The sequence below is a fragment of the Onychostruthus taczanowskii genome, unplaced genomic scaffold, assembly GCF_017590055.1.
Source record: "Onychostruthus taczanowskii isolate IOZ18803 unplaced genomic scaffold, ASM1759005v1 scaffold23, whole genome shotgun sequence".
Classification (NCBI taxonomy): domain Eukaryota; kingdom Metazoa; phylum Chordata; class Aves; order Passeriformes; family Passeridae; genus Onychostruthus; species Onychostruthus taczanowskii.
In genome coordinates this window covers 12,320,387-12,348,332 of record NW_024499573.1, presented here as the reverse complement: position 1 = coordinate 12,348,332, position 27,946 = coordinate 12,320,387, and the positions used below count along the sequence as shown (strand labels likewise).

General features: G+C 39.7%; 1 protein-coding gene across 3 annotated transcripts; it reads right to left on the bottom strand.

Annotated features, from left to right (window-relative positions):
* Positions 1 to 32: 32 nt before the first annotated feature.
* AASS (aminoadipate-semialdehyde synthase) lies at positions 33 to 27,756 on the bottom strand. 3 transcript variants are annotated; one of them, XM_041405344.1, is made up of 24 exons: positions 27,554 to 27,756; positions 25,581 to 25,801; positions 24,339 to 24,515; positions 23,672 to 23,756; positions 22,865 to 22,932; positions 22,622 to 22,768; positions 21,556 to 21,634; positions 21,323 to 21,450; positions 21,007 to 21,155; positions 19,711 to 19,833; positions 19,448 to 19,559; positions 18,862 to 18,921; positions 18,703 to 18,770; positions 15,022 to 15,143; positions 12,676 to 12,805; positions 11,704 to 11,814; positions 10,315 to 10,423; positions 9,791 to 9,931; positions 7,735 to 7,902; positions 5,508 to 5,603; positions 3,775 to 3,890; positions 3,527 to 3,615; positions 3,021 to 3,197; positions 33 to 2,580 (listed from the first exon to the last, which is right to left on the bottom strand). In XM_041405344.1, exons 2-24 carry the CDS (start codon positions 25,791 to 25,793, stop codon positions 2,462 to 2,464), a joined length of 2,787 nt encoding a protein of 928 aa, XP_041261278.1. In that variant the 5' UTR covers positions 25,794 to 25,801; positions 27,554 to 27,756; the 3' UTR covers positions 33 to 2,461. The 3 variants fall into 3 exon arrangements, with proteins under 3 accessions (XP_041261278.1, XP_041261279.1, XP_041261277.1); XM_041405345.1 differs by lacking the exon at positions 27,554 to 27,756 and adding an exon at positions 27,228 to 27,516; XM_041405343.1 differs by lacking the exon at positions 27,554 to 27,756 and having other exon boundaries at positions 25,581 to 25,937.
* Between the last annotated feature and the right edge of the window lie 190 nt (positions 27,757 to 27,946).

Here is a 27,946-nt window from a genome sequence, read left to right as displayed (position 1 = left end):
TATTAGACTGTAAAGACGACATGACAACAAAACAGAGGAGTTCAGATTTATTTTTCAAGCAATCTCATATATAAGATACAATTATCTTTCCAGTAATATGCAAAGAGAACTGAGAAGTATAATTTTCATACAAAAAGATGAGCAATAAATTCATTTGAGCCTAAACATAGAAAACAAAATGCAGCATTGCACTGGGAATTAGAAATATATTCCAATATAAAATGTGTCAAAAATAGTAGCAGTGTTTCTTGATGAAAATACTGCAGTTCTCATTCTTTAGTGCTCCAAAAATATTAGATATTTGTAAAAAAAAAAAATCAGATTTATATCCCATACTGCAATTTCAAGGCAGAAAAGCAAGTACAGTGCATGCATATATACAGAGGAACAACTCCATGGTTGTGTATTTGTGGGCTAAGGGAGGGGACAGAGAATTCTCAAGTAAAATCCTGGTCTCACCAAGCACTGGACTGGAAGGGACCAGCAGCTACAAGTATAAGTTAACCCTTAGTTGCAGACCATTAATCTACTGGAGAAGGAGGAGGCAGCAGAGAGCAGAACATCACTGCAGGCTCCATCTTCACCCAGCTGCATCTACCAGCCAGACAAGAGACCAACAAACAGCCTGTAAGGTCAGTGAGAAGCAGAAGAACTTCGTGGAGACAGGATTTTGTGTGATATATGCATAGAACTGTAACAGAATCCAAATTTGACATTACAGTACAAAAGCATTGGTTCAGTAGAAAAAGTCCTTCTTTTTCACAGTAACAGATATTTGATGTTGCTTGCCCTTCATTCTCCCTTCTCCCTTTGGCTCCTTTCACCTAACTCCCTAGCAGTTGCTTCTTCATTGCATCTGGACAGAGAAAATCCAAATCCTGAGTAGCAAAACCTGAAGATCAAAACTTGAATTATTGTTTTGGCTGCTTTTCCTACCATGCAAAACAACACCTGGAATTCCAGCCTCTCTGAACTGTGATAATAGCACTGGTTCTCAGGAAGGAAAAGGCGTTTATCAGCAAAGTGCGTTTGTGAGCAAAGCTGAAAGCACACAGCTTCCTGCATCAGTATTCAGCTTTAGAAAACGGAAGCTCTAGGCAGGTGCACAGGTAGCAGTGCAAATACAACCTGCCCACAGCATTACACCTCACAGACCTGACTGGTGAAGTCTAAGCCATGCTTAGAGTTGCAAGGTAGTGTAGAAATCCCTAAGCAAAAGGCAGAGAAGCAGCCCTGAAACAAAAGGATGCAATTGGTACTATGTTACAGAGAAGCTGCACTTGGGCTGAAGTTCAATTGTGGACTGATGTGGCTAAACTGCAGCTAGAGCAGGGCTGACACATCTGACAGCACAGAACTCAGCAGCAAATGAGCTGGCAAACTCCATCAGGCTAAAGTGACACGGTACTGAGTAACAGGCATAGTTTCCCAAACAGCTTCAACCCCATGGCAGCAGAAGAACAGAAGGTAACTCAAAAAGTGACAATTTAAACCTCTAAACCTAGTGCATTTCAAAGCTGCATGTACTACACAATGTATTCCCTTTGTAACAGTACTTAACCTGGATGAGGCACGCAGTGTAAGTGGGAAGAGTAAACATGTCATTTGGAGCATCTTCTAAGCACAGTAACTGTGTTGTATTTCAGACTGCCCTTCGTAGCTGCAGAGCTAAATGTTTATGTGCTCTCTCCACAGCACAAGGCAATACGTAACAGCAGGTATTTCAATATATTGCAACCAGCTTCCACTCTATAACAAGAAAGGTTATGGGGGGAAGTTTGCTTTAAATGTCCTTCCTCCTCCAATTAATTTAAATTTACATTCATTATAAAGTGATTAAGAATATTAAGACCAAGGTTTCAAATATTTAAGAAGTGAAGATTTTCAAGATTTAACAGGATCTTATTTGCTAGTAGTGCATAATTTCTAAACTATTTTTTGCATATTGTTATTGTGAAAACATTCATGAACACTGCTAAAGTGAAAGGAACAATCAGACTTAAAATTTAAGTATCATGTCCATCTCCATTTTCTGAATAATAATTTTTACCACATGAACAATCAGACTTCATCGATGGAGTTCATTACCCAGACTTTTCCACCACAAAATAATCCACTAATAGATTTTTCTTTCAGCTCAAATTTGTCACAATAATAACCCTATAAACTTAGAAGATAAACTCTAATAACAAAAATCAAAAACCTTCTGAGATATTTTAGAAAAGATATAAGGGAAGATCTGATTGATGCTAAAACATGTACATGAAAGCTTAACAATTTTAAGAGGAAAATATCACAATCTGTGAGTATCAAGTTTCCACATCAAGCCTGGTGGCAGGTCTTACAGAAGGCAACATTTGCATATGAAATGGCAGGTGCTCCCTTTAGCTGGTCCAAACTGAGATTCTAAAAGGGGAGGTGGGGGAACCAAAAAACTCCTAATTAAATCCACTGCTTTCAGTTACTGTTTGATAATGCTGCGAGTACTGTACATAATGCCTTCTGCCCGAACACGTTCAAGTATTGGCCCATAAACATTCTTTGTCAAAGGTATGACCATGCCTTTGGCAGTTATTTCACCTGAAATAAAGGCATTAAAAAAACAGTGTTAGTGCTCTATCAGGTTTATTTGAGAAAGCTTTGGTAGCTTCACAGTGGGGTTTTTGTGGGGGTTGCTGTGCCGGACACAGCCAGATGGAGGTGCAGGGAACTGCTGAGTCATTCAGCCCTGTCACAGAATCAATTATAATTTATCATGCTAAAGGTTTTGTCTAGTGTAACATTTAATATTAAATTACTTAAAAATCTTTGAGGATTAAGCAGTAAATTAAGAGTCGTCACTGAATGTCTGAACATCCAAACATGCAGATTAAAAATTCATATAAAGAAGAAAGGAAGTGTCTGACAAATGAAAAGAAATACACATAAATATACTTAAGAGACACTATATATTTACTTTCTACAGGCAGGAAGATAAAGAGGATTGAAATACTGTTACTAAAGTTGGAATAGCCACTTACCATCTAGAACCATTTTAGCAGCAATAGCTGCAGGGTATCCTACTGTTTTAGCCATTGCAGAATATCCTTTGTTATCCCCATAGACAACCAGATCAATAAATTTGTCTTCCAAATGGCCAGAAGGATGCCTGAGACCTATTTCACTTCTCATAACAATCATATCTCTCTCTCCAGTGCCTAAGAGAAAAGCACACAAACTGTTCATTACTTGTATTTCAGTCACATCTAGATGAGGTTCCTGAATAGCCAGGCACTACACACACACATCATGTATATCAGGGAAGTGACTGAAGGCAAGGACTATTAAGGAGGACAGAACACTAAGATCAAACTAAAAGTGTAACAGGAAAGAAAAGGATAAATTGGGGAAGTAGGGAATATCACAATACATTAAAAAACCTATCACGAAGGTTTATTAATGAAGGTGAGCAAACTAATCCAATTAAGGCTTATAAAAGATATTGCCTTGTTCCATTCAAACCCATGAAAAAGAATTTTTCACATACCAAAGGGCAGCTTCATCTCCATGTGCTTTGCAAGAGCCCCTACAATGGAATCTGCTGCTGGAACTGGTTCATCTCCCAATAAACCTAACCTGGCAGAAGAAATGAGGAAGTCTTACATCATTGCCCATCAGCAGTTTCATCTCATTTTTTTAATTTCCAGTTGTTCAGCATACCAGTTTAACAGTGTTAACATGAACCAAAATAGCTAGAATTGCAAATTTTTTTTTTTTTTCATTTTTAAACTTTACCATTCCACTGCTTCTAGCTGGCTTTTGTCCTTCTCCAGTTTGCTAAATACAGCTTCTTTAAGAACATGGTGCTCAGCAGGTGACTTAATTCCAACCAGTTTGCACATGAGCTCTTTCTGTTTGAAAACAAAAAGGGTTCGTGAAGGCCTGACGTCTGTTCCCACTCCATCTCAATCAAGGTTTTGAGAACCAGCTACTCTAAGATAAGTTAAAATCCAGGACTTCAGAGAAGACAGCTTATGTGCGCTGGGAAAGTGAGAAAGTTTGAGAATTTTAATCACAACAGGTGAAAATAGGGTTTATCTTTTCCTAAAAGACTTTGTACCCCAGTTCTTTGTACCCCCTCTACTGCTTTCCCCCGTCATTTAGTCTTATCCCTTCCTCTGGCAGCAAAGAAAGAACATAGAAACTGCAAAAACAAGGAACACTAGGAGGATATTAGGATGACAGAGAAGCCACCTGGAGACTGACTGAGAGAAAATTTAGAGATAGGATATCTTTCAGTTGGTCTAGAAATGGAGAATGTCCCTTTCAAAAGGAAGGAAACAGATCCATAAGATGAACAAGGCTCTGGCAATCCTGTGAGTGTTACCAAAGAGATTTCTCATGATACTTGTGCATATCTGAAGGCTGTTTTGTGTCACTTAGATGCTAGTTATTGCTTGCTTCATTCACAGCAATGTGGACAATGAAAAGAACTATGAGCAAGATATGAAATAAGCAAGAACTGCAGAGTCTACAAGCTCATGTTAGCCTTTCTCTTCTACTTCCCTGACAGAGTAGATAAAGATGTAAAAACATCACTGAAAAATGTTTGCAGTGAGAATAATGAGTTTGTAGCTATTTTTACAGATTACATAACACTGTATACTTATTCATTGAGGCTAGAAGAACTGGAAATTCCAGCCATCTTTACAAAGGAAACTTGAAAATATCAAACCTAAAATTGGAAGTAGACAACAAATTATCTCAAAATTTAAAAAAAACTTCAATAAAGAAAAAAAATAACAGTAATTCCCATATGGCCACCTAAAAACTCCTGGAGTTTGCTCATCTTCCTAATACTATATGTTAGTCAGAGACAAGCAAGACTGTGGCCTCTTCACCTTCTTTCTTTGTTCTGAGAATACTCAAGACATTCTTCAGCTCTTTCCACCCCATACTGAAATATGAAATACCCTGTCTCTACAGAGAAAAATATTGATTGTTAATGTAACAGCAGTACATCTCATGTCTTGGCTGAGATAAAGATGAAGTAAGGCACCCAAAATCAAAACAGAAAAGCTGCATAACAGAAGACCTAAAAATCTTTGTACAGAATTTCAATAGAAAAAAATATAATATACTCCTTTATGCACAATCTTACTTCTTGATGCCCTGAAAAATACTTTTACACTAACACTCATAAGCCAGTAACAATATGGACACTGCAAACTCAGAGCACTGAGGACTAGACTGTGACTAACACAAAACACAATTCATAAACATATGGCCATGGCTTTGTCTAGCTGAGGCCTGAAAGCCTCCAATGTCAGACCCTCCAGAATCTACCAGGGAACCTGTTCCAGGACCTTATTCCATTCCCACTGAAGAAAGTTTTTCTGATTTCCAGAAAAAAAATCAAAGATTGGGATGCAATAAAAGATTCTCGTTGCTAAGTACACCCAAGTCTAGCAATAAGAAAACCATCAATAAAACAGAGGAAAGAAGGCAGAGTAAGCAGAGTAACTCACCCAGGTTAGAGGTGGTGTAGTTGAACTTAGCAAAGGATAAGGATCTGGGTTAATTAATCCTAGTTTTACAAAGCCCCCCATGGTTCTAGAGTATCCCTGAAATAAAAGAATAACACCATTAAACATATTAATCACTTGAAATGGAGGTATTTCTGCTTGGTTTGAATGTAGTGATAGACATAACCATAATTATTCCCTTGGGAAGCCAGCCACAATAACCTGATGCCAGTGAGGTTACTGCCACAGAGCAGTGTCTTCCCCAGCCCCTCTCCACCCTTCCCCACTTCTCAATACTTATTTTTAACGGCTTATTCTGTCATCAATTCTTCCATGGCAAGCACCACTGGTTGTTGAGATCAAAGGGCTCAGCTGGCCAGCACTAGTTGAAATCCCAGCCCATCACTGCAGGGTTGTATCAGCCAGCTGGCCCATAAACAAACTACTGAATACACAGAGCACAATGAGGAACTCTGCTCACCCAGCTTCACACCACTGGGATTGTGTGGCTGCTTTTAAAGGTAAGAATCCTGTGTGCTTATTTCTTATCTTCAGGAATATCAGACAGACAAAGCAGTAGAACGGTTTAAAAGAAACAGCAAAGGTTGCATTAGGCTGCACAATAAAAGAAGTCTCAACTGATTTCTGCTTATTTCTGTTTGTATCCCATTAACATTCCCACACAGCTGCTGAATGCCTGAGAGCACTTACATGCAAGTGACTAGAAACACAAAAAAAGCAGAATGGAGGAAATAAAGCACCCTGAAAGAAGACTAATTAAATTAGGAGTCCCTTATTTGGAGCACTAGATTATCAGCTCAGATGGCCTTGCAGTGCTATCCTTCTGCGTGACACCTCTTTTTAAAACGACTCCATTAGCCATTTAAACTTAATCTCTGAAAGGCACTTTTAGGAGATGATTGCCTCCTCAGTGAACAGACTGGCTTCTGCTCTGCAGCACAAGCATGTGCAAAGGGCCAACACTAACTTCTGTCCTGCTCAGCACCCGTGCTGGCGTGTCAGCACCACGCAGGTGGAGCTATGGAAACCCTTCCCACAACCCTGCCAACACCACCCAGCCCAAAGTGCTGGCCCTGCCGTGGGGTCAAGGAAACAGCACTAAGCACAGGAACAGCACTCTTCAGCACACTGACATCCACTTGGCATGTCACCCTGACACTTTGGCAGTTCCTTGTGCTAGCCCATACAAAGGAATAAAGTTTTACCAGGCACCAAATGGAATGGATATTGTCGTATTAGGATTCCATTATGAGATAGACACCTCCCACATATTTTTACAATCTCTTCTGAAAAAAGAGATTGTATCTACACCGACAGAAACAGAGCTATTGCAATTTATAACCCTCTTCTCCCCATACTGGCCTTCCTTCTTCTTCCATGCCTTTATATAAGCAAGCTTCCCTCCCAGAAATACATAAAAAATCCTGCTGTACTGTAACAGGGGAACTAAGACAAAAAGGACATACAACTTCCTCAGGCTATGGACAAATAGCAATAACTTAAACCCTAGCATAAACCTTAACAGACATAATACAACATCCATAAAAGCTTTTTCAAACCTTCAATATGGTTCTAGGTTTATTCCTTCTTAATGTATATTGACTGAAAAAAAATAAATAAAATCTGACAGAAAAACATCAAAACATTTTGATTCTGCTTTGGACATCTAACAAATTAAAGGAAAAGGCTTGATCAGTTAGAAGGAAAACACATTTATCTCTTAATATTTTACTTAGCTGACCAAAATTATAAAGCTTCTCAAATTTAAAATTTGTAGTTACTTAATGAAAAACATTCTCAGATTGATAGAAAATCATAATTTTCTGTAAGATTTTTACATTATGTTTTTCATGGGAATATAAGAAAATGGAATTACTTAATTTTTTTAAATCTTCTACTGATCTGACACCAGACACAGAGCCAGAATAAAAAGAGGAAACACGGACTATGCAAGACAACTGACCAACTGTCTAAAACAAATAAAACTATTTTTCAATTTTGCAGCAAATACCTATTAAATACACCAGGTAAAGCTACATTAAAAAAAAAAACTGCTTTCAGTTGTCTCTCAACTGGGATAATGCGGAGCTCATAAACAGCAAGTGCAGAGCTATAAAAGGCTGAGTTTTAAACACACATTTTTACTGAAATTACAACACTCATCTCTTGAGGAGAACAATAATTACTAATAATAACACCAACAACTTACTTTGTATCTTAAGGTGCCCCTCAGCAAAGTGCGAGCTGTCTGAATACCATATGGCTCAGCATATTTTGTACTGTCTCTGTTAGGAAAACCTTCAAGGTTTAATCCTGGGAAAAAATCCATTGGAGTAACAGAATCCAGTAACGCTCCTCCAGCTGGAATATTGATAATCTAAAGTTTGTGAAAGAACAGCAAATATTATTTTTGTGCAGTTGTATTTGACTTATTTTAGAACAGAAAAGATTAAGTATGCTCAAAAACAGGAAAAACATATTTGGCATTCAAGTGCAAACAAAGGCCCAATCTAAACAAAGCAGTTGCCCAAGCCATTTAATCATACCTGGTTCAGGAAGAGCATGCAATGTGTCAGCCATCAAAGGGCTAAAACAAGCCACGTTCTTCTCACAACCACAGTTCATTCCTGCATTTATATTAAAATGGCAGGTTCCCATTTCACTTACATTAATGTCATTTTGGAGTATGTCTCTAACTGCACCAGTGTGATGGGAGAGTCTACCCAGGAGCTCTCTGCTTTTTGGTCAAATAATTTATTATCTTGTTTAGGTTTTGTGTGGTGTTTGTTATATGGGAGAGAAAGCAGATATAAACAAAATTATGGATGTTTGCTCCTTTTAAAAAAATATTAAAATAAATCAAATTATATCACATGAATATAAAACTACTGTCCATGTGTATCTTTCCTTGAAGCTACAAAGCACCATGGAAGGAAAACAAAAAAAAACCAACAAAAACTGGTGACTAGTTCTCTTACCACTCCCAACCACAGCCCTGAATCCTGTTTCTTTCAAGCAGCTAAAGCCCAGATCTGCTATGCAACATCAATAAAAACTCATTTTCTGACTTCTGAGCAAAGGGACAAGGTTTACTTATAGAAGAAATACTAAAGCAGTGAAGCCTGCAGCAATGCCAAAAGATATTGTTGTGTTTGCCAGGCAAGACAGGTGTGTGAAAGAATCCTACACAATGGTCCAAGACATAAGTATTTAGAGGCAAGGAGGAAAAATTGCAGAATTTTTCTGCAATTTATCAGATGAGCTGATAAGCTCATCTAGTGCTCACATGATTCATTCATAGGCATGATCTAATTTTTCCTAGCAATGGATGAACCAGATTAGAAATAGAAATATTTCAACATTTTCCAAGAACCCTTTTCATCTGAAACTTATACTTCATTGCTTTTTAAATAATGATCCAATGTACAATCCCTGCATTTCTCCTTTCTTACTTCCATAAAAACAGTAGAGCGCCAAAATGTCATAAAACATAAAAGATTAAGTTTTACAGGTCAAAGAGTTTTAGGTAACTAGCTAAACTTTAAGTGGTTATACAAGGCAGTCTCCTTGACAATACAGTCTCAGTAACTACTCTGAGCAAGTGACAGTGAAAATAAATAGTGCTGAAAAGCAGAAATGTGATAATGGCTTGCAATAGCTCTGCACAAATCAATTACAATGTTTACATAAAACAGAAGCAGTGACATTTGTAAGGTTAAGTCTAATGACTCCTGCACAAACAGCAAAATAGAGCTTCTATAAAATAGACCCAAAAGCATTTCACAAAACCCACTCAGTGGGTTATTGGTGTTACACATTGCACCAAAAGAGAAAGGAATCAAGAGTTCTACTGTGTATTGTGCAAGTACAAAATGAAGCTGTTTGATTTATCAACACAACTAGATAGACAAGCATTCTCACCTTTGTCTCACAGGACCAAAGACAGGGCAATTAAATAGCAAAAGCAACACCCAACAGGAATGGAAGCTGAACCCAGAAAAATCAACTCCAATCCAGTGCTTTAGTCTTTAGAATAAATTCCTTCCTGGCAATCAGTTTCTACAGAGTAAGTAAGTATTAAGCTGGCAGCAGCTAGGTATCATCATGCTTCAAACACAGGACTAAGTGATTTAGCAACTGGTTTAGGCAACTGACTGCCACTGGCTTGAAAGTAAACACAACATCTTACAAGTCCCAGTTCCTTCCTTAGCCAAATACCACAGTTTTTTGTCTGGTTTTAAATGAAATGTTTCCCATTACTTCACCTCTCCATCTTTTAAATACGTCGCAGACTGAACTGTATTCAGCAACACTCCTTGTGGACTCCAGCTGAACTTGTACCTCAGAGGATTGTCAGAGTGCTCTGGAGCTGGTAGGCCACCGCAGAAAGAAGTGTACGATATAACCTGTCAGATTCATCCACAGGAAAGAAACAGTGAAGAAAAGACTGATCAGGATGCATAGGGATCTACCCTGCAGGATCTCCATCAGTTCTTAAAATTTCTGTTATCCCCCAAATGGGCTAGATGAGAAGGATCTACAGTGGGGAGGGGAAAACTGCAGGCACTGCCTGTAAAGGAGAGGAAACCAAAAGATACACCGGGGCAGGGCCATCTTAGTTGATGGTCTCACCATGTGAATTAGTAGCTATGACATTCAAAGCATCAGGAAAAGTAAAATGTCCAGAGTCTGTTACACATCAGTGACATGCTCAAAACCTGCATGGTGTTAAAAGAACAACTTTACTAACATAATCTTGGCAGAACTACGCACTACCCGCTAGCCTTACCGTAGCACCAACTTCCTTTGCCTTGTCAATACATTCCATCGCCAACATGTGATCAAGACCAGGATCCAAGCCCATTTCACTGACAACTGTAATACCAGCAGCTTCTACACTAAAAATAACAGAAACAGAGCCATCAGAATATCCACTATTACTGGCCTTTTATTCCAAAATCTGGAATAAAAAAAACCTGTGCAATCTGCACAGTGAGCCTTCCCCAACGCAGTAAATTCTGGGCTCTGTCTGCAGCTTGTCGGAATAAAGAAACAAAAGCAGATATTAAAACCTGAAAAGTGACAACCATCTAAGAGCCTTCTAACCTTTGTTTCTCTTACTTCTCTGGACCTAGGTGCTGGTGGAAAAAGAATTTTCTACCAGCAATTCATATCCCACAATCTCCTGGACAGTGCTATAATGCAGGAAGGTAGTAATGCAGAGAGCAGCACAAAGATAGTCATAATTGTCCTAAAGAGCACCTACAAGGAAGAGAGACTAAAATGCCTGCTTTCCAAAATTATGAGTATTTGAGGGTTTTTTTCCTAATAGTTGCCTAGAGTCCCAAAGGAGTTCACTTATCACCACAAACCAAGGATTTATTTTATTTTCAAAATCAGTTTGTCTTTTGACAAATGAGAAGTGCCCTTTTTATTTTTTTTCCCGAGAGCATGCTATATTCTGAATAAGAATGGTAGGAGAGGCCCCTAAATATCCTTCACTTTCTGCAACACTGATTCTCTGCCAGTCTAGCCTTTTCCGTTTTATCTTTTGTAAAGACACAGCATGTACAGCTCTTCACTTGAATGCACTTCTGATTTTCCAATACTGTGACTCAAAGTAGCACCTAGATGAAGTTCCATGCTCAAAACAACTTCCAAGCATATAGTAAATAGAACAATAGAAACATTAGTTAGAGTTGTCACCAATTTGAAAATTATACAGTGGGTGTATCCAAAAGAAGAGCATGAAGGAGGAAATTACTGTAGACACAATAAGCCAAGAATGAGTTTTTATTATAGGAAGGCAAACGATGACAAACAAGCTTGCTGGTAGAATATGACACCACAGCTACTCAGCTTGAATATCAGCCCAGCTCAAACATCTTAACAGGTCTGAGGGAATGCACATTAACATCAAATAGGATGATACAGGCAGAAAAATACATTCCATTATTTACAGCATTAGTCTAACCAGGTTGGGGTATGCACTCATTGCTCCACTCTGCAACATGCACCTATGGGAAAGTTACTTGGTCCTCCATCACAGAAGAGAAGCAGAAAGAATTCAGAAAGCAGTAATTCACAATAGGTGTTGCAGGTGTAACAGACTGCAAAATATTCGGATAACACACTAAAGAAGGAAGCAACACCAGGGAGATGCTGCTTCCACACCTACCTCTCCTGAAGTTCTTTCATGGCTGGTGTTAAGTAGCTGGCTGTTACCAAGTTCACTTTGTTGTCAATACACTTCTTAGCAACAAAAGGATGTGCTGAATAAGGCAGCAAACTACAAAGGAAGGAGAATCATGCAACATCAAAATTCAACCAGTGACTTATCCTGTCACTGGAAAGACACTCAAAAGTTTTTTGAATGCCTACAAAAGAACTTAAGTAACAGCTCAAAAAAACCAGTCATACCTGCCTTGCCCTGAGCAATTCCATACCTATGAAAGTGAAACAGTACCCTATCAGGACAGCATTGTTGTATGCACTCAGAACAGGGCATCTAACAATAGGGAAGTCATTCTTGAGAGAGCATCACACTTCTCTGTGAACCACAAACCACGGACCTCTTTCCAAAGACATCTTCTAAACTAGCATGCTGGAGGTTTAGAAGATGCAAAACTGCAAAACTGTCCTTGAGAAAGCTTGCATTACAAAGATCTTGGTGAACTACTTTGTGAAAAGCACGCTCTACATGGAACGGAAGCAACATTCATGACAGCTGTGGCAAAAAAGACAAAATGGCAAGGACTATGAAGTTCCTTCCCTGTATCAATATCTGGAATGAATTCTTTCTTAATGGGATATTCCAAAGAAATTACCAAGATGGCAGAATTTTGCCTCCTCTTGTGAACAAGAAAATTTGATCCCAGGAACACATAAGGTTGTGGATGCAACTTCACATCAACAAGGAAATCCACCTAATTGGTGAACACTTCTGAAGAAGTCAAAACCCCTTTTAAAGTTCTGATGCCCTACTACATGAGAAGGCAGAAACCACTTACAACTACTTACATACACAAATATGACCCCACATCTTGGCCATTAGAAAACAAGTTTATGAGTTGATTTAGGTCAATCAGCTAGGAGAAAGGAGCAGCATGACTTAGGGTTGAGCCTATCATGTTTTACACAGAAATCTGACCTGATCACAAGGTCATGTTTTTTCACCAAAGAGGACAGCTTTTCCTCATGCTTAAGGACATCCATATGAACTGGAGTAACATTTCTGTACTTCTTTGTCAGTTGTTCAAGTTGCTCCTTCATGACAGATACTGTTTTAAAATGAAAACAATGAACCGTTACTTACAGATGAAGCCAAGTCTAAAGCACACCCATGTATAATTGTGCCATATTTCCCCAAGAGAAACAGCTGCATGCATGTTTTCCTTCACTAGCAGTTGAAGAAAAATCAGACATTTAGTAAACAAACGTAATCAGAAAAACTTACTCGATCCCTCATACCACATGTTTAAAAAGAAATGTTTTTAAACTCTCTTTCAATACACTTTAACAGAATTCCTATTTATAGTCAATAACAGCTTAATAGCTTAAAGCAAAAACCAATTCACATCAATCACCATTTTTAACATGACAAAGATAGACACATTAAGCTTTAGCTTAGGTCAAGTGTGAGTAAAAGGTTCAAACTGACTACTTTTAATATTTACCTACGGTGTTAGTCCTCCCATTCCCAAATACCATCTTATAACTAAATGGAATAAACCCACTCTCTGCCTGCCTTGACTTAACTACCATTATAAAGAAAGCAGAACTGAAAGAGATCCACAATAACACCACCAGTATTTGCCACCTCTGACTGGTTTCCCATCCAGCTCACCATGCTGCCAGCACAAGCCAGAGAGAACAAAAAAGGAGTGGCCAAAGAAGACAGCACACAGGGCACAAGCTTCTGGGGAATTAAAAGGCATCAGCACTTACCATTATAAGGAAAGCAGAACTGAAAAAGAGAACGACGGTAACACAACTAGTATTTGCTACATCTGACTAATTTCCTTTACCAGCTCACCATGCTGCCAGCACAAACCAGAGAACACAGCCAGGAAAAAGGAACGGTCAAAGAAGGCAGCAGGCAGGGCACAAGGTTATGGAGAATTAAAAGCATCTGTGCCTCTGAGTTAGGGTCTTATTCCCTAATGGCCTTTCCACAGTCAGTGAGAAATAAACATTACCAGAAGGTGTTTCTCTATACCCTACAAATCAAATTGTGCTGAGGGAAAAGAGCTAGGCAAAATCATCTACAAATTCAAACTAAAAACAAAGTTGATTACATGAAGGTTTCCCAATTAAAGTTTTCATCATCTGGATTTAAAGTAGTGTAGCCTAACAGTACGAAACCAAACATGCACTTGGATGAGTGTTTTGTTTTCTGCACCTACTTGCCTGCTGTCAAAATATTAAACAAGTAATATCTTCGTGTCCCTTTCCTTCTGTGCTATTTGTGTGCATGTGTGCTGTAGAAACTGCATGTTTTTAAGCTACCCAGATAAGAGGCTATGTTTGTTCAGTGCCTGGCAAAACAGATCTTCCAGTTCACCTGGTTTCCCTTCCTGCTACTGCACCGCAGGGAGTGGATGCAGCCTCTGTAGTTACAAGGGGATGGGCACTGCCCGTTGCTGTAATCCTTCCCTCTCCACCACCTCAGGCAGTGCTCATAACAACGGTTCAGCTTTCTTAGATTTCCCCTCTTCCTCCTAGAAAATCTTTTCCCAGGGGTTAAAAGTACTATGGTTATCACCATGAAGGGTAGAAAAAGCAGCCAAGAGCCAAGTATGAAAGTAGCATGATGAAAAAAAAAATCAATGCAACAACAATCAACAGCAATAAAACTGTAAGTTTTAAGGGAAACCACTTTCCAGCAAAGTATCTTTCAGGCAGTAAGGCAATAGAGCCTGAGTTTTAAATATGAAGTCCCAGAATCAATGTAAAGTCATCATTAAGCATACAGAAAAACATTATTGAGATGCCCAGCCTGAAATATGCTACAGATAAAACCAAAACAGAGGAATAAACAAGTTGGCATTTGGTGCTCATGGGAAAGCCAGGGTCTGAAGTTTTACCATCAAGACACTTGTTATAAGAAAAGCAGTTACTTAACTCATACAGATGTCTATAAAAACATTTTCATATTCTTGCTGTGTGAGGCTGAAAACACAGCCAAAGACCAAAAAAGTGACTGACTATCTACAAAACCAATTCTGAGCCCAAAGCGGGTTACAAGGAAAAATACTTCCAATTTCCCTACAGGTTACACATGCAAACAGTTAACTTTTAACATGGCTGTCATTTTCAAATCAATTATTTAAATTCAAAATGCTCACAAAGCTAAAAAATCCTTTTCTGCTGTGTATAAGAACAAACATTTCCTTTATCTCTTCTCAGAACCACATCCATTTATTATTTATGAGAAGGGTTCTGCCACATGTTTCAGTAAGACAAAATACTGTAATGAAAACAAATTCTTACATACCAACTGTGATGTCAATGTTGGAATCTCTAGTGAGATATTCAAGCACAGGGCCAGAAACATAGCCAGATCCAAGCAATAAAACCCTCTTCTCATCACCCATCTTCAGGGACTGAGCCTGTTCCCTGGAAGGCGTTACAGGCAAAATTAAAATTACACAGAAGGAAACTGTAAGCTGCCAAGGTTAACAGAAGAAGTATGTTTTAGTGAGTCTACAATTTCTTCTAGCTGTTCATCAAAACTTTCCTCAGCTGTATTTTTCCCAATGGCCAAATTACTGTAACCTGACAATTCAAGGGCCACCAATGTCATGTTGGGCTGTCAGAAAGGGATTCCAGGCTCTGCCTTGCTCCCTTTACATCACAGTAACTGTTAAAGGACACTAAATCATTCTTGTGAAAGAGTGTTTTGTGTAAATCATACTAGGTTCATATTAGTCCATCACAGCAACATGGTAGTCAATAAAAGTCAAATAAAAGTTAATGGCAAACCAAGGAATCATCACTGCAGACAAGGACTCAGATTTGAAAACCATCACAGTGTTTCAACCTAACTACTACTACTCTCGTAGATAAATTTAAGTAAATCTCCTGTTGACTTTCAATATAAGATGTATTCACATCAGATTTTGCATTTCTTTCTGTCAACCAGAATAATGCACTCAGCAGTTGTTTAAATATGGTCTCAGAAATCCATAAATCATAGCAGGAATACACATTTTGGTTGTTTATAATTAGTCTTCCTTTTAGCTTAAATTTGCATTAAGTTGTAAAATCAGGATTGTGAAACTAACGTATGACTACATAGATAAAAAATTATTTGGCAAAAGCAAAAATTCTTAAAGCACTTCTTATTTTTGAAGAAAGCTGTCCACAGCCCTACTGTTTAATCTAATTAATGGAGACTGAGGTTTGGCTTTTCTTATCCCACACCCTGAAAATAAATTTCAACAATAGGTAGGACTTTCAAAGATACAGTCTCATGGGAATCTTCATAAGCATATAAGCAAGAGCCTCCCTTTCCCCTTTGTCCACTAAGAGTTTATACCAGCATTGCAGATTATGCCTCAGAAAGAATCCTGACCTTCAGCTGATGTCCACTCTGCTGAAACCTGCTGACCTTAGAAGAGGACCAACCATATGTCTACTAAATAATATTTGGTTCAGATGTCTTTGAGGCTTCTCATGGCAGCCAAAAGTCAGTATTTTGGTTGTGTTTTTTTCATTTTTTTCATTTCAAAAATGGCCATAACAATGATAGATGATGTAGAAGTCTGCCAGAGCAACACCTAAAAGCAAGACAAACCAGAGCACCATTGCCCAGCCTAAAGCATGGCAGGAAGTATCTGATTACATTTAGGGGAACTAGGCCTCAAATAATGCCATTGAAAACCTGTTGTGAGTGAAGAGATTTAAATCAATACCAAATACATCTATACCATATGTCTGAAGCACATTCCAGCTTACTGTATCAGTACTGTAAAGCCTGAATTACTCTCCAAAATTTCAGATGTTCCATCCTCCTTTCCTCCTATTTCAGAGCCTTTTTGCCTTTTTAAAAAGTCATTCTTTTCAGATAATTAAATCTGAATGGTATGTACCAATGTATCAACTCTCTAACCTAAATTATTACTATAGATTACTGTAAATTTTGACCTTCATAAGAGTTTGATTTTTTTTTAAATGTTAAAACATTATTTAATACATTCACAGAAATTCTCCTAAGCCCATGATATCCTTTTATATTGCAAACCCAAGGATTTTCCTCCTCTTCCTCCTATCAGAACATCTTCCACAACTGTACTCTTATGGGCAGTGAAAGAGAAGAATTCCTCTCCATGCTTTAGGGAACAGAAGTGGTAGGTAGCTTGGACTGTTTATGAAGGAGAAATTCTTATATGAAAGCAAGCTGGATTTTGCAATACAACTTGTCACATTTAGTAAAAATTTTCCAGTGTGTAGAAGAAGTCCCACTTGAATCAAATACAGCATGTTTACTCTAGGACAGGCAAAAACATGGGCTGCCAGATGGCCCATCAAGCATGAAAACAGATTCTACACAGCTCCAGATTATGCCTACTTTCTATAAATGAGTTTTAATAATTCAGTTACAAATAACATCTACATTGTTAATGTGATGTGCCTTTACAGCTGTGGGTGAGAAAACAGTAGGACTTAAGAAGCAAGTAAGGGTACAAAGATGTAGATGATTTTGTTTGGTAAATCTAGTGGCACCCAAGACTGTTCAGCTCATACAGTCTGGCTGTCCCATGTCTGAAATGTTCACAGACTTGAAGGAGTATTAGCAATTAGTCTAAATAGAACCCTCAGAAACTGGATGTAGTAAGTAAAAAGCATAATGCTTTTCTAGAGTGGAAACAAGCCACATAATTCCTATAGGGCCTGAACAAGAGCACATCTCTAAACCATCACACCCTAAAGCAGTGAAACCCTTCTTTCATTTGCATCACCTCTGAAGTTTGCAAAATAAAGGAGGGTATTTTTAGCAGGTCCTGCTTTTCTGACAGCTAAATGAACACCACTGAACAAATGAACATCACATGCAGCACACAGATCTGCAGAAATATCAAAAATCTACCCAAAAATAACCACCCTTGGAAATGAAGTCTCCATGGTAGTTCACAAAAGACCATGCAAGTGATTATGGAGGAAGTTAAAAAAAATATCAGATCCTTTCACTGTGTGAGGAATAAAAAAAATTATTATTGAGACAGCCTCTTGAAGGGGTCTAGCAAAGAGCACAGAACAAAAATCACTATGAGCTGAAGCCTCTAAGAGGCAAATAGCACGTTACTTAGTGTGAAAAATTCACCTATAGTTCATCATGCACAAGTTCATAACAGAAGTCCCAAAGAAAATTGGAGTGGTTTGAGATGCAGAAGTCAACACACTTTTTAGTGCATAGTGCATGCAGTGCTTATGGTCAGAACAATTTAAATTTTTGTAAGATGTACAGTGTAGCTGTCACTGACCATGAACATGAACCCACTTACTGTGAAATTAACATTTTTCATATGTAAACTATAGATACTTGTTAATAGGAAGGGGGCAAGGGGAATGGAAGGGTTGTACAGGTTATTTATACTTTTGTTAGCTTAATTCACTCTAGGCTACCACTGGCACATAACTGCTGTGACAGGGTGGGGATGAAGTGGTAGCTGAAGCTGTAGGTGCATGAATATAACAAAAAGTCTGAGAGTCTCAGAGTCTCCTCAACACATCCAGTCACAGAACAATGCTACACAGCACAGCACTTGAGCCATACAAGAAGTAACTAGATTCAAGGAATATTCAAGAGCCTTTTGCTTTCAGGCGTTCCTTTCAAATGACTGTATTTTACATCTTTTTCAAAAGGGCAAGGAGTAACAGTAAATGTAGCATGTGGCTGTTCTCTGCCTCTGGTAAAACAGTTTTCATAATGCAAGACAGAGAAAAATGACCCCTTGCTCAACTTCAATATAAGTTACTAACAACATGTGTTAATGATTTAGGCAATGTGCATGAAGAAATAAGGAGATCATAACCTAGAAGACATTTAGACACAGTGCAGTATAGATGCACTCCACCAAGACACAAGAATAAAGGAATGTAAAAGGGGAGACCGAATGCAGCCAGGATGGCTTTTTAAATCCTGAATCAAATAAACTTTAAAAGCATACATTACCTGCTCTCTCTCAGTTTCTGGATATACTGATACTTAGGTGTCAGTGAGCCATTAGATGCAATCACTGCCTGGAAACATACGAAAGATTTTGAGGGCTTTATGTGTCTGTATATTTCAAAGTAAGGGAAGACAAGAAGGGTGCAAAATTGCAAAACTTACATCTCGAACAACAGGCGAGTAATTCTGTTTTTCAAGAGGTTCTGAGCCTTCTGATACCAGCTGTGGAGATAAATTATTTCAAATCAGGTCATTTTATTACCAAATATTCTCAAAGTAAAACATTAAGATTTTAAGCAACATTTAAATGCATGCAACAATACAAATACCTGGTACATTTGAAATACTTCTGGCTGCAATCAGCATCACTTGATCACTTTTAGGAAAATACAGAAATTCAAACAGCAGTCTGACTGTAAGGGATTGCTGAGTGCCCAAGAAAATCAGATGTTTACATCTGGTGCAGGGTCCAGAAGCAATGAACTACCTGCCAGAGCCTGTGTTCTGCCCACAAAAAGTGTTCTTGACAAATCCCTGAGACATCCAGGTCACTCATGTCTCATTCACATGTTTCCTTTTCAAAGGATTGCCTCAAGACTTCAAAAGTTTTTTTCTTTTTTTGAAGTACAAAGTCAGTTATGTTCTACAGCAGATTCCTTTTGAATGTATACAGGAGACCAGAAAAGCAACAAACAAGCGGACCAAATTCTGAGCCTTTTACCTTCTTGTCAGACACATAAACTCTTACCATCTCTTCAATATAAGGGAAAAGCATATCCCCAAAGTACTCTGTTGCTTCTATAGGAAGCTGAGCTGGCAGATTGTCAATGGAACACATCAGAATCCCCGAGCCTTCAACACTGAAAGAGAGAAAACAGCTCTTCTAAACTACCTCTTAGGACCTGAAAGGTACCACCTTTCAGAAGTGTTATAAATGCATTATTTCCTTCAATATAATGTTTCACTCTACAAGTTACAATGGAAAACAGTACAAAGTAAGGGCTCTCCCACCTGTCGTGAGTAATATGCTGGTCAGCATCATACATACAAAATGGGTTGTCAATTGTTGTACACTCAGTCATAAATTCTATAGATCCTCCAGTATCTGCTGAAATGTCACATATGGCCAGAAGTCTAAAGCAATTAAAATAAAAAGACAGTGGAATAGAGCATTATATAAATTACTAAGAAACACAGGTATAAATGGTCACAAGTGAACAGAAAATAAAAGAAATGTGAAAAGATCTATGCAACTTGTAGCCTTCTTCATCTCAACCAATTTAGAAGTCAACAAAACACAAAAAATTGTATCCAGAAATATAATGGATATTTGGCCCTATTGTAGTCATCAAGTTTGCATTCCTATCAACAGCATCCAATTTCATGGAAAGACTGGCAGAATCCATTCGCCCATGATGTCTTCTCTCTATGCCGTGTGCTGCCAACACCTCCCATTCATTTTCCATCTTACAATTTCCTCAAGTTGTGCCTGTGCAGTCCTGCATTAAACTAACTTCCCATCCTAAAGGGAAGCCAAAAGAAGCAGCTGCCTCCTACCAGCTCACAGACAGCAGGTGCAGGTGGAGCATTCATTAGCCTAATGTACAGCCTCTGGCTCCACTGAAGGTTAGCTCTTCAACTCTTTACTTGTGTGTGAGAGAAAGAAAGGTGTCAAGAACTGGCAGAGAAGAGACAAAGACCTGATTCCTCACTAGGATGCATTTTCATGTCCTCCCCAATCAATGACAGGGCTATTAGAGAAAGGGTAGCTCCCATCCCCACTGAAAGGAGACTAACCCTTGATTTGCACCCTACATTCTATCCTTAATACTATTCAGGGCTGTGAAGCATTTCCACTACCTGCTGCAGAAATAAGAGGTGATAAGGAAGGGTTATTGAACTTGTACATGCCAAATGACAGGATAGGAAGAACTTTCCCCAAAACTCTGCTCAGACATAGAAACTCCTACCAATACTTGGTGCAGCAGGTACATTCCCTGCTCCCCGTATCTCACTTTTGTTTGTATTGGATTCTCTATGAAAATCAGTGGCAGAACTACCTCTGCAGAAAGACACATGATACCTGTTAATCGTTTTTACTGTGATGTTTTCAAAAACTCCAAACTGTGAAAATAAGATTGCAAAGCACAAAAGAACAAGAGCAAAATCAATGAGGCACTTTAAAACATGCTACAAGAACAATGTAAAATAAACAGAATAATTTACTATGCACTGTGGTGAAACTGCCTAACATTACAAGTTAATCATTGTGCTGCAAAATTGTTACAAGTGAAATGAGTGTCTCACCTGTGTGGTAATTCAGGACAGCCATCCATTGCACCAGTAGCAGATTTAACTGGCACCAGCAGCTTCTGAGTGTCCTGCCGACTGAGCAAGCGAGGACTGTTTTGTTCCCAGTATATGCCATTAATTAAACAAGTTGTGTAGGGTGCAACCTGCAAAGAAAGTTATAGATGCCTGATTTTTTCACCTAGTACTTTAAGAAGCTGAAAGCACCTGGTCTAGTATTTTAATGCTCTCTCAAATGACGAATATGCAAAAGCATAGTAAGTACAAACACTCTGTGGAAAACCTTTCATAAAAGAACAGAAGAGATTCTCACATCAATGTGAAAGCGAGAAATGTAATTTTCTGGATGTTTATCATAGTCTACTGGATCATATAGTCCATCATGTTTCCTCACGAGATGATGGTGACGACTCAACACTGTTCCATAGACTTTCCTGAGGTCTGAAGTTCAAAAACAAAAACAAAAACAAAACAAAAAAAAAAATTAGCTCTTATGCTTGGATAAAAAGGGTTTCAGTGTTTTTTATCCCTATTGTCACGGCATACCTCCAGATCTGGAAACTTCCTTTAACTCATGTGGCTCCACAAACTCACATGGGAGAGCACTGAACATTTCTTGAGCACCCTGAAATCATGAAGTAGGATTTCGAATAAGTACACCATAAATGTAACGTAACACTGCAAACTTGGTGTTTGAAAACAAAGATGAAATGCCACATACAATTTGACAGCCCTGCCAGAGAACAGCTCCAGAGATGCACACGTTGTTTCACACATACTCCTGCTTATGCAAAACTAAGCAGCTTGGGCATTATGTGCAAGGAATTTACATCATTCCCCACTACTGCAGAATGCCTAAACCACAACCCAATGCCTGGTTCACAGTTCTAATGGCTGAGCTGGGAGGCCTCAGCTCAGCCACAAGAGGGTTTTGCTGCCACTCTGAGCAGTTTCTCTTTAGGAAAGATCCCTGAAGCCACTCCTCATCAAGCAGGCTGTTCTAAAGGCCAGGAACTACAAGATGACTTCCCCAATGAGCTGTGATCACAACCAGAAGACTTTCAGACACACCATCCTTTTGGCTAGAAAGAACACATTTATGCAGGCAGTGACTTCACCTTATAGCTGGAGTCTTGTTAACAGATCTTTGTGGCCAAAACCAGGGGTATGTCTCTTCCCTATGCCACAGAAAATAGCCCTGAAGTCAAGCACTTATAAGCCAAGTCAATAATATCCAGACATAAAAACTCGGCAGGTGTTGGAAAAAATAATTCTTTTCCCCATAGTTTAATGGAGTGATTAATTTACCTTGTGAGCACAGAGTCAACAGTGGGGAGAGAGGGAGAAAGAAAACATGCAGTTTGGAAAGGAGAGAGAAGCAGTAAGATTGAATCCATGTTCGTTGATAAGAAGTTAGCATGTCAGCCTGGTTAGACATGACCTCATATTAAACATTTCAGTTTGCGTTAGTTAAAAATTGTTACTGGCAGAGGAACATGTGAAGTCCAAGCAAACAAAATAAACCCATCAACCCATTTCAGCTGATACAGATCAAATGCCAAGAATTTCTATTAACAATTATACACCATTTCATCTTGAAGACAAGTCTTACCTTCGAAACATTACCAGTGCCCGTAAACACAAATGTTAAGGGCCCCACTGACTTTGGCATCAATCCCAGTGAAATTTCATACCCGGCATCCCGTACTGCCTGCACAGCCTGACTGCTATTCCTGTAGTTATGTGCCATCCCAATGTGCTGAAATCAAAGGCACAGACCAATCAAGATATTCTTCATATGCAGATACCAAAATGTTATTTAGCTAAAGAAAAATACATACACACATACTCTTACCATGAAGGGAGTGTGATGACCCAGAGCTAAAAATCGCAAACCCAATCCATGCAGAATGTTGATCATTCCTGTTATTAAAAAAAAAAAAAATAGAAAATTCGACCATCAGTCTTAATTACAAATATGCACAGTTAGAAACTGCAGAGACTGACTGAAGACTCCAATCATCCCAGATATTTTCCCTATGTTTTTATATTAATACTTTACTGCTAAAGAAAGTCTACATAAAACCAGAAAAGGAAAAATTTAATAGCAATCCGTGGCCTTAAACTTGCTCTTGGCACATTATGCATTTAGGCACCATTTAATATTCAGATATCCTTTTATGAGGTGTATCCACAGCACCGGATTCCAAAGAAGGAAATAAAAGAGTCTCCTGAAGAAACAGTGTTAAAGTTCAGTAGAAAGAAATGAGAACCATGCCACACAAGAATCAGATTAAATGCATAACAGTGACAAACAGATGTTGTTCAAGCTCTCGGGACTGACAGCAGCCTTTTTTTTATCAAAAGCCTAATCAGTTGATCTCTTGATATTTAGTCTGCTCCAGATAGTTCAATGGACAAACAGGACTTCAAGACAACAGCATAAAATATTAGATTTGTCAGGAACCCACAGGAATCTATTTGACATGTCGTCTCATGAAAGTGGGAGGCACAAACCAGAATGGAAAAAGGCTGTTAAAAGCAAGAATTCAAAATGCAGTTAAAAACACATCGCAAGCCTCAACTTTCAGGAAGGACAGACAACCAGAAGTATTACAGGAAGTCACTCGTTGCAAGCCTGCCTTTACTTTATACACTATACCTGCTACACCAGCCCACTTTCCAAAGGCCACAACTCGCATTCCTTTATGATCAACCATTTTTTCATAGTCAAACAGTCGAATTTCCTGAAAATACACAGCAAACTGAGTATTAAAATTTTCAGTGAATGCAGTCTGTGGCACATTGCTCTCCCAGGAACTACCTTTTCACATGCCTTTGTCATTCTTCACTGATAGAGCCTGATGGGTTTATATATCATAACAAGATTAAAGTATAAAAATAAAAACATAACAGTTGCACTGAATTCTTGTTTGAAAGAATGTCTGCACTGGCCATGCCCTCTTTGCACAGAGCTCCCCAATGTTCCACTCCAGCTGCTGCAGGCCCATTCACATCCTCTGCCAAGAGGCTGCTCATTTCAGGGTCAGCTGGCTGACTTCCTCTGAAATGGCCAATATGCACTCCAGCTTAGGACCTTTCCAAGTCTCTGTGCTCAGAGAGAAAGAGCCTCCCTTGAGCACACCATGCTCACAACTTATCTGCCTCATGCACATGATGACAGTAACACTGCAAACACAAGATCCTCTGAGCAAGGAATACTCAGTTTCAGGAAAGTAGCCATACTAGGCAGCAAGCTCTTGATCACACTTAAGTTCAGTTTCCATCCCATGCTAACTGACAATGATCTTCAATATGACATCATTTACCTGTCTTAAAATCTCATCCAAAAGGGGCATGTTTGCCTCTTGGGCTTTAATAGTGTGAGAAAAGAAGGCATAGTTCTTTTTAGGGATTAATTTGTCCTCTGGAGGTCTCTTCACACCTATTATCAGTGAAGCCTCAGAAATATCTTCTTGAATAATGGCACCTGCTTTGACGTACTCCTATGAAAGAGAAAAATCAAAGAAAACTTTTCTGTGCTTCTTCTTATTCAGATCTCAGCATATTAGCAGCTAGAACAGAGGGAAAATATATAATTCTACCAAGCAGAAACAAGTTACTGCATGTGATATATTCACAAAATTCTTTGATAAAGAGGTATCAAGTAACAAATTGAACTACAATGCTATTGTCCTATTATATGAGGCCAAGTTATAATTATGTGTTAGTAAAGTACTTCACCTTACATTTACAGACTACAAAAAGGATATTTTACTAAATTTGAAGTATGCTGCAGTATTGCAATAATGAACACTTTGTAAGATATTCAAATACTTGGAAATAAATTTAGAGAAATATGAAAAATTCAAAAATATGAAAACTGATGACATGATTTTGTAAAATTGTATAAGCTCAAGTCCAAGCTGAAGAGTGATTTCTAAGGAAATGTGATAGTATGATCTGCACTTTGATGAAAAAAGCACTGTGTTTTAATTAAAAGGTGGTATGTGCAAGTAATGACTAATTCCCTACTTTTGTTTCAGTTTTCTCAGTTCTTACAGAAGAATATTACTGCTGCTACAAAAACTATAAAAGTTCTCTGTCTTGAAGCTCACAGCATTAAAAAAAACCTCTCTCCTGATTTCACATGAGGAATGGGATTGAAGCAAGAGTGGAATTCACCAGATTCATCTTTCCTGTTCTTTTTAAAAAAACAGGGTTTTTTAGAGCCCTTGCCTTCTCACAAACAGACGAAAAAACCAATGTTAAAGAAATTCCCAAGCTTCTACTTCAAGAGAACCTAGAATTTCTAGGAAGAGTGATGACAGGACACGAAATTAATAAGAACAACTCCAAAAACCCACCATGGTGCCAATATTACATTAAAAGGCTAAACAAACAACTCCTTTTCCTTTCCACTAGCACGACTCCTCATTTAGCACAAAATTTACACATTTCTGGGGGTTTTATATGTTTCCTCATAAATGGCCTTTGAATATTCTTTTTCCTGTACTATGGTTAACAACTGCACGATGATTTTGCCTGTGTCTCTCAAAATGGGACCTTACCTTTTCATGGATGGCTCTCCGGTTTGACGGCTGCACCAAGACCTTGTATCCCATCTTTGTCAACTCCTTAACATGCTTTGGTGCTAGAGGTGCTCTTCTTTCCCATGCATTGACATCTTCCCTCCTGATGGCCAGCACAGACTTACGATGATGCCAGCACTTAGCGTGGTGGAACACGCACCTACCGTTCGTGTGACTAAAGGCTCGGAGCATGGTGAAGCCTGATGGCAGCAAAGACAAAGCAATAAAACAATACAGGTACATACACAATTCAGACACTGTTTGTGTAAAAGTTCTGGTCTCCTTTAGCATCTGCTGTAAAACATAAACCAAACACTTCATACTCAAGTTACACCCGACTGCTGTGAGACATGAATTCAATTTCGGTGAATTTTGTTACATCTTGGTCTGATGAGGTGACAGTTTGTCTCCTGTGATTTTTCTCCTTAGAGACAAATTTTCAATTTTAGTAATTGTTTTGATTATTGTAAAGGAAGGCTTTTAATGTGTTCTATGCAGCTAGTGTTTAACTACAGGGCTTAAAAAGAATTCTGGAAACTTGCATCAAGAACAGTCAGAACTTGCAAACACACAGAAAGAAAGCAGAACACAGGCTGTATGGCAGGCAGTTGATTAAAAGAAAAAGCCCAGCACTAAGTATATAACTAATGCTTCACAGGCCAAAAATTGAAGATAAGGTCAAGACCTTAACTAGTGAGTAGCAGTGAGCATATGTGTGACCAGGAACAACAGGTTTTCGTCCTAATATGAATTTTCTGCAAAATGGAAAAGCTTCACTAGAACAGATTCCCACTGCAGAGGAAAACCCCTTTGTCTTCTATCTCTTCCTCTTTACTCCCAGTGAAGCCTACATGCCACTGCTTATTTCTGCAGGGACACTGCCAGGTCCAGCATCAAGTATCCAAGAGCCTAAGGTCTTCAGATACTCACGTGATTAAAAGATGTGAATCTCAGAGATAGGCTTCAAAAATGTGAACTTTGTTTCCAACACAATTTTAACAGATAATACATGAATCTCTGTATCTGAATCATTTGGAAAATCCTGTTTGTCCTCATGCCTTAAACTTGTAAAATCTCTATATACTAAAGACTTCAGAGGTCCTGTTTAACTCCAGAGGGACTAGCACACGAAGGATGGCACGAAGGGAAGCACACAGTCATCTACAACAGCTCCAAGTGTGGTCTTCCTACCATGGCTACATTTGTCCACCAGCAAAGATTGCTGTACTGAAGTTGGAGGTATTTGGGCACTTATCCTCGGCTTGCTAAAAGGGTTCTCAAGGCGCATAATGATCCCTCTCAAAAAACAGGAAGCCTTGTCACACCAAGTCACTATCTCTAACACTATCTATGCACACTAAAACACAACAATGAGAGCACTTTGTACTAAAACACTGCACCTCATACCCAAGCCTGCAGTGAAGCAAATTTCCCTCACACAGAGGACTTGCACAAGGAGAGAAGCGACGCCTTCCAGCGGGAGTGCACTGGGATCGCGGGTGTCCGGCTAGCGAGCAAACAGTCGGGTGACCTCTGGCAGGCCAGAAGTTCGTCTGCATACCTCCCTGTGTGTGCTCAGGCTCAGCCACAGCGGTATCCACATCCCGTTGTAAAAGTGAAACTAACCTCAGCATTCCAAGCCTGCGGAGCCCTCCCCGGCCCCAGCACGCCGAGTGACCCGGGGCCGAGCCGCGCCGCTCCCTCCGGCCCGTGCCGGGAGCGGCTCACACCCCCGCGAGCATCCCCGGGGCTGGGACAGTGCCCAGCAGCACAGCGAGGGGCCTCCCGCCGGCAGGGGCGACGCGCGGAGGGGAGAAAATCCCTGGAGAGCGGCGGGGAAAGGCAGAGGGGCGGCGGCGGGCAGGGGCAGCAGCGGTGAGAGCGGGCGGCAGGGCGGAGGGCGGCGGGCAGCGCTCGCTGACACCCGGAGCGCCGGGCAGCGCCGAACCTACCTCGGGCAGGGGCAGCGGCGGGCACGGCCTGCGGCCCCGGTCCCTCCTCCGGCCGAGGTCCGGCGGCGCCGCCGCCCCGCGCCGCAGCCAACCGCGAGGCGGGCGCGGGATACACCTCCCGCGCCGCCAATGGCCGGCAACGCGCCGCCGGCCGCGAGGAAATGCGCCGCTTATGGGAGCGGAGCAGGAAACACCCCGGCAAGCCGGCGGAGGAGGCACTCGCCTGAACCTAATGCTGACCGCCGAGGAGAGGACTTTCTTTGTCAAGAGCTGTCAGCTGTGAATATTCCTCGGGAGTTTTACCAAGCCACGAGCCTTTCCAGTGGAGACGTTACAGAGATAACATACGTGTCCCTGTGTTGTCTCCGATGTTGAGTGTTCTGCTTGGGCCAC

Coding starts and splice junctions, on each gene's coding strand:
- AASS (XM_041405343.1), bottom strand. CDS start 25,922: ATGAAGTGTTTGGTTTATGTTTTACAGCAGATGCTAAAGGAGACCAGA. Junction 23,757..24,338: donor TGGATGAGATTTTAAGACAG/GTAAATGATGTC, acceptor GTGTATTTTCAG/GAAATTCGACTGTTTGACTA. Junction 2,581..3,020: donor TGCTAAAATGGTTCTAGATG/GTAAGTGGCTAT, acceptor CCTTTATTTCAG/GTGAAATAACTGCCAAAGGC.